At 46.6% G+C, this 12,098-nt stretch overlaps 1 protein-coding gene across 3 annotated transcripts in view; it reads right to left on the bottom strand.

Annotated features, from left to right (window-relative positions):
• LOC144788733 (membrane-spanning 4-domains subfamily A member 4A-like) overlaps window positions 1–12,098 on the bottom strand; it is a 202,561-nt gene that overhangs the window by 118,865 nt on the left and 71,598 nt on the right. Inside the window, exons 2-3 of one of the 3 annotated variants that reach the window (XM_078665348.1) lie at window positions 4,025–4,170; window positions 928–1,087 (exon numbers count right to left, since the gene is read on the bottom strand). In XM_078665348.1, coding sequence (XP_078521474.1) covers window positions 928–1,074 — 147 coding nt within the window. In that variant the 5' untranslated portion in view covers window positions 1,075–1,087; window positions 4,025–4,170. Of the gene's footprint in view, window positions 1–927; window positions 1,088–1,396; window positions 1,487–4,024; window positions 4,171–12,098 lie in introns of those variants that run through there. The other 2 variants (XM_078665350.1, XM_078665349.1) reach the window with 2 other exon arrangements.

Genomic DNA, 12,098 nt, shown 5'->3' with positions numbered 1-12,098 from the left:
TAGATGGGCTGAGAAATGTGTGCTATCAAATTGACCCTGTAAGTGGGAAAACCACCAGTAGACTTGATCTGCTTTAAAAAGTTGAAATGACTACTGAAATGCGGGATTGATGACCTATTTTAGATAAAGCCCTTTGCGTTCACTTGCCTAGTACAACTGTTTGATGCCTCTACAATTGTAACCTTGGTATGCGCCAACCCTTGGTGCTTAAATGTTTCAAGGACTTCAGCCTTTGCATTTTCACACATCACCTATGACATTTCATTTTAGCAAAATGTACCCATGCGACAATAACAAGACCACCAAGAACATAGACTCATCACTTTAACTCATGAACCGATTTATACTTGCTTCTGATGTTTTGTTTTCAAAGGCCCTTCCTACCCCTTTCTTTCAAGGCTCACCTTCTGTCCTTCGATCAAGATCAGTGCTTGGTCCTGTATGCTACTATTGTAACCTGAATGCCACAAACTTCACTTCATCCTTTGGTTAACAGACATTCTTAACTCCTTTGTTCTATTGTGCAACAACCCATTGGCTGGCCTTACATTTGCCACCTTGGTCCACCAGCATCCTTGCCCGATTATGGCCGAGAGAGGGGAAAAAATATAAGGAACTTGGCCTGATATTCCCAGGCCCAGCAGTATCCCTGTACCTAAATCCGGGGATTGGTAATGAGAATCTTACTGTGAAAATCACATCAACATTAATACCTGGATTTCTATTATAACATTTAAGCCTGCTCTAGCTATCCCCTTCATAAAGAGTTATGGATTTGAATGATATTTTGTGTGAAATTTTGGGCGCCTGCCTGGACGAAAATCCTAAGGAGCAATTTCCATAACTGTGTTAGATGTGTTATTAAATAATTTTAGAACTCTCCATGGTAGAGGAAGACATACATATTTCAAGAGCCCCTGTACTTACTCCAAGTGTCTTTGGCTCTCCTTCAATGAACCTCTTTAGAAAATAAGGCCCCTGATAAGGACTCACCCCCTGCTGAGCAGGGTTGAAGTTAGGATTGGGGATATATTGGGTCACCACATACATGCCATTCCCAGGTGGCGCCGCCATCGCGAATAAGAAGCTGTGAACAAAAGGCTAAGATATGGTGAAATGTTATTACATTAAATACACATAAAACATACTATTTCTCGAATCACAAGATATTCAATGCATTACCCACTGAAGAAGTTACCTCCACTACAAGCAATTTGTCACCAAGATTACCCCATGGTGTATTTTCTTTTCTTGTTTATTGTTAACATCAAGAGGAGCCTGAGCCAATATGTTCTAGATGCTGCAAAATCGCTGTCTGTAAGTCTGCAGTCCACTTCCATGTTGCTCATCTCTGGTCCAAAACACAGATAACTCCTTCAGAGCTCAAAGTTCTTACCTTGTGTGTTTATGGTGTTCCCATGCATCAACCCATCGATTTTGATCCTATACTAAGGTTGGCAAACCTGAGATTGCGCTGAAATTGTTCCCAACAGAAGTGTAACAAGGAGAAATATCTTAAGTTCTCCTTGTTATTTCCTCTTTCTACTTGTGCTGCATTCAGCAGCACATATAGAAAGAGGACAATACCTCTAAGGATTCTTTTTATCTTGCTGAAAAGAGTACAAATGTTTTGTTTGAACTTAATTTAGCAAACAGGAAGTGGGTAAAAACTTGTGGCAACTTGGCTACAGAGGATTTCAAAATGCTTTGTCATACTTGTGGAAAACAACTGAGTATGTGGTTTCCTTTTCTGCAAAAAGTTTTTCTTGAGTCCATTGGGAAATGCTGCTTGGTCATATCACTTACCGCAAGTTATTTCCCCTGAAGCTAAAGGGGATAACAAGAACTGCAGCTACTGTCAACCTTTTTAATCTGCACCTGCGTGAAACTGCATGTGGACTTGAAGGCCTCCAGAAGCTTTTGATCATCTGTACTATGTAGCTGATTAGAAGGCGGTCACAAACACCCCTGTTGAACGTGACAGCTGCATCAGTCTATTTAACTCTTCCATGAAAAAAGCTTTGTGGTCTTTGTTAATCCCCTTCATGTCCAACAGACAGATATTTTTAGTATAACCTTTCTTTTTTTAATTGTGTGTGTTGATAGAACATGCCACTTTATTGTTCTTGCTTTTTCTCTGCATGCAATTACAACGTGGTTGCTACAACGACCACGTTGTAACAACGCACACCATTACCCTACAAGTCGTAACAACGACTTGCTCTAGTGGGGGCGCTGGATGTTGGAATAGTTTGATTTAATATTCCAACTACAGTATCTGCAACAGTAGGGAAGGTTTGGGATTTTAAATCCAACACCTTCTACCTCCTCCGCAAGTCATTGTTCCGACTTGTCGAGTAATAGTATGCGTCTTTAAAACACAGTGATTGTAACTAAATCATTGTAATTGCCTGCGTCGAAAAGGATTTGTGGTAAACAATGTTTACCGTGTTGATAATCATAGTAAGAACATGAAAAAGGTAACTACAAATATGTGTTACAAATCCTTTATCATCATTTAGATTCTCATAGTTGACCCTTCATAATATTAGTCCTTAAAACAAAATGGTGGCTCATGTTATAGAGTTCACACATCAGACATGTGGTTGAAGTAAGAGGAAATATCGTAAAGCAGTAGAGGACTGTCCCAATGGTAGTCCTCCCTTGGTATCTGCACCCTATCACTGCGGAGGGAAAATCCATCCTGGAGCAAGTCCCAGGAAAAGAAAAGAATGGCACCAGAGCACACAAAAGAGTCCCAACACGTTACTCTATGTCAATAGTACTGGGTCGGTAAAGTTTTACTTTTTATAAGTATCCTTGACTTTATTCTTCTCTAATTCTTTGTATTGCATATAACACATCTCCAAAGGGAAGCCAACACATGTTTCGTCTACAAGACTTTTTCAAGGCTGTGAAGTATAGACAGAAAGGCCACCATTATTGTGAATTGTGTTGACAACTCAGAAAACACACATCAACCTGATAGGGTTAAAATGCAATATTAAGGGCTGAGGGATGGCAAAACACCCGCGGGGGAGGAAGAAAACATTATAAGAATGTGAAGAAGAGTTTCACTCACTACCATCGAGGAGGATAATAAGTAGTGATTAAGAATTCATGCTGTGGCTGCAGTGTAAAGAGTATAGATAGTTTGATAGGATGTCCCTGTTCATATAGTGAACACGGAGCCAGGAGTCACACCCATAAGAGATACGAGAAACCTGAGACACCACCATCGGCCTGTAAGGTATGTACCTAATGTATACTGAGAATTTCATAGTTCATGTAGCAGTCAGTTCATAAGCAAATGAAGAAAAATCATCTACTGTAAGATTTATGCACAATTAAGTTGTAAATAATGTAAGGAGGGATAGGCAACTTATGCTACACCTCATTATAGGATATTAGCGGTGGTATTTAAGACCCATACAACACACCTGAGAGCATCCACACCACTTTGTGAATGCTGCCACTATTCGTGCAGCACTTAGCATGAAAGGGGTGTGCAATGTATGTTGCAGTAGGCGTTCCGTTGCAACACCCATTGCTTTTTGATGCTGCCCCATATTTGCAAGGTATGGGGCAGCGCCAAAAATATCACCAGGGAATACCTGGTCTTAAGCAGGCAATACAAGGAGAAATTTTCCATTTGTCCTCATTTTTTGCTCTTTCCATGTGTGCTGCATTCTGCAGCCCAAATAGAAATAGCTAATCGCCTGTAAGAATTGTTTATGTGCAGGAAGATGCCCCTTCCTGCACATAAACAATCGCCCCTGCAGAGCAGGCACCCTTGCAACATGGGGTAAGTGTGCCTGTGCTGGCGCTAGCCGGCTTTTTTGGCGCCAGCACAAGGGGAAACATAGGGGTGCGGCGCATTCTTGTAAATACAGCGCATCCCAGTGTTTTGAAAACAACAGAGCACGGCTTTACCAATTTTGGCATAACACCGCGCTCTGCCAGTTTCTAGTAAATATGCCGCCTGGTGTCCTAAGTCATATAAATTCAACAAATAGTTCCTCACCTGCATCATTTAAAAGTGGTGTATGATACACTTCCTTAAAGGAACTCCGGTAGCCTGGATCTTCTGTCAACCTAGGGTCTGGTGGTCAAGCACCTCAAACAACTGGGCACTCCTCATTACTAGGTGATACTAGACGCACATAGTATCTGTAAACAGGAAGAGCAAAGAGAAACTAAGACTGTGTTGCCGCACACATTTAGGGAGGTGTCATCTAGGCAAATAAAGTGCCAGTATACCTTGAACCAAAGTAGTCAAACACTGCTTCTCAAAATTGCATTGAGGTGCACGGTATGCCTATGGGGTAGTCACAAGTTACTGTAACAACTGAAAATATACCATGGAGCACTGAGCATGAAATACTGATAGACTGTTTGCACCATGTAGGACAGAGTCAGTTTCACCTCATAAAATTAAAATTCGAATAAATACATGTATAGCACTCTGTAGGTGATGAAGGCGGACGAGGCATGGCTCCAAGCAAAGACATGTGTGTTTAAGTAATTGTAGCGTACCCCCTAAGTAACGCTAAAAAAGTAACCGTAAATGCAGGCAGAAGGTGGAATAAGAAACATTAATGGATAGATTGATTATGCTAAGTTCTGATATGCAAAATGATGATGTTTCTGTTGTCAACCTGTCTAACGATGGCATCAGTATTGAACAAATAAAAATATTAAGCAAGGAACTAGGATTTCGTCCTACTTCTTTAACGGACTTTACAAACTTACATATACATTACTTTAAGTTTGTCTGCAAACTGAAATTTAACACATTTTTTCAAGGTAAAGAACACACCAACCATGTACAAACACAGATACAATGGAGTGCAACTTGACCATCCAAGACAAACATATCCATTTGTTACTGTTCCTAGAAAACACACAGGCTGCCACTCCATCAGTCTCACAAATCATGGGGGACCTCAACATTGGCTCCAATCTGGATGATAGTGGTCCTAAAAACAAGTTTAGATTCACCCGGTGCCTACCTATGGATAGCTTGATAGATATTTTCTATTAAGAAGTCACACGTGAACTACCCAAACTGGAGGATGCATATATACTAGGTCAGAAGAACATTAGACACAACATCACAAGAAAGAAAGACAGGCCATACACCATCACTCATTAGAACCTGGCATTATCATCAAGAAGGCAGATGAGGGTGGTAATGTTGTCATCATGAATGAGGTTGACTACAAAGAGGAAATAATTCAACAACTGTAAGATGTGTCTGCATATTAGAGGCCGGGACACAACACGCTTGAAGACACTAACACCATCATTGAACGCAGACTCAAACTTTTGAGGAAGACATGTCTGATCGCGGATGCGGAATATAATTTCATGTACAATCCTACACTGAGGGCACCCAGCATATACATCCAAGATACACCAGCAGAGAGGTTTCCCACCTTGAAGGCCCATCATATTGGCTACAGGGTCTCCCACGGAGAGACTTTCTGAATACATTGCTGATAAGGTGATAAGGCCTGACAGATGGGTACTCTTGACATGCTCTCTTTAGCATAGAGAAACTGATAGTAGATAGGAGTAACCTTAGTAATAATATGAACAATTAACATAATTGAATTGTTTGTGTTTTTCACCATTCTAATAATGTTTATAATAATGATGTTTCTCACCTTTCTTTCTAATAGTCACAGTTCATGTTTTATTTACAAGGATTAGAGCTTTTAAATAAACATTTGGAAATGCAAGTTCATTTCTTTTTTAAACATTTGAGAATGCAAAAGTAACAAACATAACGTTAGATCTGTTTCCAGAAATTCCCTTGGAATTCTAGTCATGTTTGAGGTTACCAAAAAACATCTATAACTCTGTAAGGTTAGGGGTTTAGATGTGGTACTGGGAGCTAGAGACAAAACCAACATTTACTGACTATATCAGATTCAATCTCTGTTTATGAAGTCTTGTTGATTCACATACACACTCCTACTAGATTCGTAGGAACCATATAACATTTTGAGGTACCATATTGTAGAAATTGCTTAGGCCAGTGTCCCTTGGTTCCTGTAGTGAACGGATGAAGGTCCACCAAAGTCAAGAAGTTGAGACACACTGACTGACTTAGAAGCACCAGACCAGAAGAGTTGTGTGGGAAACATACAAGATTTGAGTCAGTGACAGTCCTGGGCGAGCAGGTGTGTCTCCTGTGACAGGCATATGTCAGCCCTAGTACTCTCCAGGTATGAGAGTATCGCCTTGCGCTTAATAGGATTGTTGAGACCCCTCACATTAAACATGAGGATCTTGAGGTTAGGGGTAGGCATCTAGAGGTCCAGTGTCGAGGAGAGAGTACAAGGCTCTAATACTGGATCCGTGCGTTGTGACCATTGTGTGGGTGTGAAGTGAGCCGTGTGTCCCATAGCAAGGTCCGTGTGAGCCTGGGAGCAGTGAACGGGGGACCCCAAGAACAAAAAAAGGAAAAAGGAACGGCGAGAACCCTAAAAAAGGTAGCAGAACAACACAACAAGGAACGAAGAAGGATTCAGGATATAGTCCGTTGTCAAGGGATAACTGGTGAGCAGACCGAAGGGGGTCCATTAATTGGCCAAGAATGGCCCTCCGTCCTGCCCACTGCCTGCCAAAATGCAATTGAAGGGGGCTAAATACAAACATTATATAACGTGCTCACTGGCTTGAGTCTTTGCCTATGCCCCCGGAAGGGCCTCGAGGACCCCCTCCTGCCCCTTCGTGATCTCCGCCGGGTCTGGCCATGTTGGGCACCATCTGCGGCCCTGCTGCCGCCATCATGATTGCGAGTCTCTGGCCTCATGGGTAGGGCTGCTATTCCCATCGTCCTCATCAGGAACGTCTATGCCCATTAGCTGCCAGGCCTCGGAGACGGAGTGCAGCTGGTAAAGCTTGGTGTCCAGGCGGAAGATGAGCCAGAACGGGTGACCCCATGAGTAGGAGATGTCACGCTGACATAGATGTGTGGTGATGGGCCGAAAGGTTTTGCGCTTCTGTAAAGTGAGTGCGACAAGGTCCTGGTACAGGGTGGGGACTTGTCCCCAGAAATCAATCCGGTGCATGGAACGGGCCCTGTGGAGAATCTCTTCTTTCATGTGGACATCCTGTACACAGACCAGTATGCCCGCCGGCAGGGCTTTGTCTGAGCGGGGTAGGCCCACTCTGGGCGCTCTGTCTATCTTAATGTCTGTGTCTGGTGGGCTACCGAGAATATGATTGAAAAGTTTACTCATGTAAGCAAAGATGTCTCCGGCCTCCTCCCCAGTTTTCACTCCTCGGATCCGGATGTTGTGTCAGTTTTCTAGGTCTTCGAGATGTGTTTGCAGGTCCAGCTGCTGATCATGGATGCAGATAACTTCTTGCTGCGGGGCGGCCATATCGGTATCTCTGTTGTCTCCCTTATCTTCCAGCGTAGCAACCCGCTCTCCTATTCTAGCCACATCTCGTCGAATGTCTTTGACTTCGGACATTAGGCCCTGTTTAACTGTCTGCAGGTCTTTGCGGAGGGACGTGAAGAGGGATTCATGTAAGGCACGTGTCACCGGGTCCTCTGCAGTGCTGTCACCCTGCATTGGGGCGGGTGCCCCCTGGGAAGAGTGATCCATTGTGGTGCCCCCCGGTGTCCGCGCGAAGAGTTCTTTTAGTGTCTTGTCCTTCTTCCCCAGGTAGAGGACATAGTGTGGTCACAGGTGGGTCAATGGGTTCCCGGCCGGCTCAGCTGGCGTGACCACTTCCAGGGCCAAGTGAGCCATTCCCAGTCAGTGCTCAAGCCTCCCCACTAGAAGGCAACATGCGCGGACCGGGGCACCCCAGGTATGACCGCTCCTCTCTGGAAGTCGGGCAGGGTAATGTGCAATTGAATCCCGGCCGTAAAAGCTGCCATGGGCCTGTCCATCCTCGACTGTGTGGGATTGTCTGCAGGAGCGGTCCCACGATAAGCAGTAGCTGAGGCTGTTGGCTGGGTGGCGGGTCCAAATCAGGGGAGGAGCGGGGAGTCACACTGATGCCCGGAAGCCGCACCCGAGCTTAGTCAGGCCTCCCCTGTCGGTCGCCAGGCTCCGCTCTCAGCGACCAACTCTATCGGCGGCCGCGTTCACTACCACCGCTCATCCGATCTTGGCTGCCCACGGCTGTATCGTGTGATCTGTGCTATCTGGCGGTGATAGGGGGGGCCAGGGTCGGAATTGCAGGTAGTGTGTACTGTGGGGGTCTCACCGCAGCCCTACTCAACCTCGTGTAACTATGGGCCCCGCATCCACCCTCTCACTATAGGGTTTACAGTTCAGCTTCCCTGGTTTTTTTTTGTCTGTCATCTATGTTCTGCCCTGGTACATTGCTGCTGTGGGCCAGGCCTGGCTTCACTGCTCATCCAGGCTCGGCACAGTTTCCTTGGTCACACAGGCCTCTGCAATCCCCCGCGCAGGTCTCTGACCTCCGGTGGGCCGGCGGTGCCTGCAGTGCGACTCATGCCTCCCACTGGTCCTCCGGGGGTCACTCCTGTAGCGCTACTGGCAGCCGCACCGACCAGCATCACGGTGAGAGGTCGGGGCACTACTCTTCACTCACTGCCGTAGGCCCGATCTTGCGTGTTCAGCCCTGGGTCCACCTCGATCCCGAGGTGCGTCACATACTCCCTCCAGCTGCGGGCTCTGTGCAGGCAAGGACCCGACGTGTGTCAGTGCACCCAGCGTCTCTGTCGGTACTCGCGGGGCCGGCCCATTCTTACCGGTGTCTTCTCTCCATTGCCGGAGGCGATGGCAGTGGCGAGTGCAATGGGCCGGCGCCAGTTCCCAGGGCCTCGCATCCTCTCCTGAGCCGCCACGTGTGCCCTCCCTCATGCTGCCGGTATTTGCGGCCCGCGCAGCTGTCTGTCCGGGGCTGTGAAATGGACCCAGCGCTCCTCCAGGTCAGACCTCAGTCAATGCCGTCCTCGGGGCCAGGCTGAGAACCCGGGAAGTGCTGTACATGGGCTGCGGCGGACAGAAGCCAGAAAAGACCATCCTAACTCGCTCCAAATTTCATCATTTTAAAAGTACTTTTTTTGTCATTTTGTTATGTTATGTTATACATTTATTTTTATAGCGCACGGCTACTCCAAAGGAGTGTCCCGGCGCTTTATCGAGGCAGCTCAAAATAAAAAACATAACACCATACAGCGGACAACTGAAACAAAAAAAACAACAGAGATACTAAAGGTTAAAAAGCCAAGTCTTCAGGCTCTTCCTGAAGTGAAGCAAGTTAGAAGAGGACCGTAGGGCCAGAGGCAGGGTGTTCCACAGCTGACATATAAACATATGTCAATAAATTAATAATTCTTGTAGATGGATTTCACCTGCTGTACATCAAGGGAATTTATGGAAAACAGATCCAATGTTCTTGAGTTGATGTTTAGGAGCAGCTTCATTTACACTCCACATTAGTACTGTTTAATCCATGTATTCTGCATGACATATGTATATTGGAAGTTGTTAGACCAGGCATCCTTAGGGTGGTCTTTCCACAGAATGTTTGCCTTTTACCTCCTGTTGTTGCTGATTCTTTTTTGTTGCCCTCAGGACTGTGAGCACTTTACCACTGCTAACCAGTGCTAAAGTGCATGTGTTTCTCCTCTAAACATGGTGACCTTGGTATATACCGATTGCCATATGAATGAATGAATGAATGAATGAATGAATGAATGAATGAATGAATGAAATAGCACTTGTATAGCGCAAACTACCCGGAGGCCTCGTAGCGCTTATGACAGGAGCTTAATTAGCGAGGGCTCGAGGCAGGTCAACAGAGTGTAGCATACAAGTGTGTTTTCAGGGCTTTCCTGAAAAAGAGGTGGTTTACAGTTCCCCGCAGGGGCAGAGGGAGAGTATTCCAGAGTTTTGCCGCAGTATGTGAGAAGGAACGGCCACCCCAGCGAGCCTTCCTGACTCTGCTGGGAGTAGCCAGCTGGAGGGAGCAAGAACGGAGGGAGCGAGATGGAACATAGGGAGTGACCAGGGACTGAAGAATTACGGGGCCAGTGCGATGGAAGGCCTTGTGTAAAATACACATGGCCTTAAATTGTATTCTTTCAGCAATGGGAAGCCAATGAAGTTCCCTTAGAGCATTCCTTGCTGACTGCCAGCGGGGGAGGTTGTAGAGTAGACGGGCTGCACTGTTTTGGGCGACTTGGAGCCTCTGGATGGTGTACGCAGGAGCTCCCATGTAGAGGACATTCCCGTAGTCCAGGCGAGATAGTATAAGGGCCTGGACCAGGATCCTCCTTGCCTGAAATGGGAGTAGAGGGAGCACCCTCCTTAGCATCCTCATCAGCCCAAAACAGGTAGCCGCAGTCTTCGTAGCTTGTACCGAGAAATTCAGGTCGGTGTCAAACCAAATCCCCAAGCTTTTAATTTGGGGTTTGGGCATAGGGGGCGGGCCTAAACATGGGGGCCATGAGGATGCAAAGCCCGAGGGGGAGGGGTTACCCAGCAGGATGACGTCTGTCTTCTCCCCGTTGAGTTTTAGGCATGAAGATTGCATCCATCTGGAAACAGCCTCCAGACAGGAGCCTAGGGTGCTGGACGATCCCTCCTGGTGGTCTAAAGAGACCACCAGTTGGGTGTCATCTGCGTAGGTGACAATACGCACACCGAAGGGATGGACTATCCTGTCTAGGGGCTCCATGTAGGCATTGAACAGAGTGGGGCTCAGGGAGGAGCCCTGAGGAACCCCACATCTGAGAGGGTGTTTAGGGGATGCCACCTCGCCCTCGAAGACCTGAAAAAAGCGGTCAGCCAGGAAGGATGTCAACCATTCTAGGGCTGCGTCCGACACACCCAAGTCCGCCAAACGTTGTAAAAGCGTGACATGGTTAACTGTGTCGAACGCAGCGCTTAGGTCTAGTAGGATAATGGCGACCTTTCCACCCTGGTCCAGCACAGTTCTGGCTTCCTCCGTTACCGCTAGAAGAGCGGTTTCAGTTCCATGTCGAGGGCGGAACCCTGTTTGAGAGGCACGCAGGAGACCATTTGATTCCAAGTGGTTCATCAAGGTGTTGTTTACGTGCCTCTCTAGTAGTTTACTCAGCCAGGGGAGCAAAGATATGGGGCGGTAATTCGCCAAGTTGTTCTGGTCCAGGTTGGGTTTCTTCAACAGAGCCCTCACCATTGCGCACTTCCAGGAAGGAGTGGTGATAGAGGTGTTGAGGACGTCCAATATGACCGGGCGAATTATGTCCACTACCTTAAGAAGGGTCTGGGGGGGTGCCGGGTCACTAGGTGAGCCGGAGGTAATTTGTGGGATAAGTCTGTCCAAAGCCGGCATATCCAAGAGAGGAATTGTATTTAGCTGGCAAGGAATAGCGGTGGACAGGGAAGGAGGGGCAGGGGGGTCCGGGGTGCTGTCAGCCTCTCCAAAAGAACAGTATATGGTCTGAATCTTTTGGGAGAAAAAGTAAGCCAGGTTGTTACAGCGATTCTGGGCACCCTCCACGGAGGGGCATTCCGTAGGAGGAGAGATAAGGGATTTAACGATTTTAAAGATTTCCCTTGGAGCATTAGCGGCAGCCTCGATTTTACTGCCGTAATAACAGGCCTGTGCTGTTTTTAACTCCTGTTTATAGAGCCTAATAGCCGCTCTATAACTAACCTTCCTGTCTTGGGAATAATCTTGTCTCCAGGCTCTTTCATATTTACGACAGAGTAGTTTCCTAGATTTAAGGTTAGGAGTAAACCATGGAGCAGGTTTAAGTCTTTTTGTGACATTGGTGGCTCGCACGGGGAGGGTCATGTCCAGTGTAGAGGAGATCCAACCATCAAAATTGTTGGCCGCTGTATTAACATTCGGTGCCTTCATCGGGGGATTTCTGACTAGGGCAGCTTCCCAATCAGGGAGGGAGAGTGAAGACCACTTCCTGCCTCGCTGTTTAGCAGGATGACACGTGGGGGTGGAAGAATATGTGTGCCAAGTAAAAGGTACTAAGAAGTGATCGGTCCAAGGTAGCGGGATCGGGGGTAGCACCGTAAGATCGTCACTGTTGCTGTAAATATGGTCCAAAAGGTGGCCTCTATTGTGGGTTATATGAAAACCCTTTTGATGAAGAT

This window comes from Lissotriton helveticus, chromosome 1_1 (genome assembly GCF_964261635.1).
Source record: "Lissotriton helveticus chromosome 1_1, aLisHel1.1, whole genome shotgun sequence".
NCBI lineage: Eukaryota > Metazoa > Chordata > Amphibia > Caudata > Salamandridae > Lissotriton > Lissotriton helveticus.
This window is presented reverse-complemented; position numbering and strand designations above follow the sequence as displayed.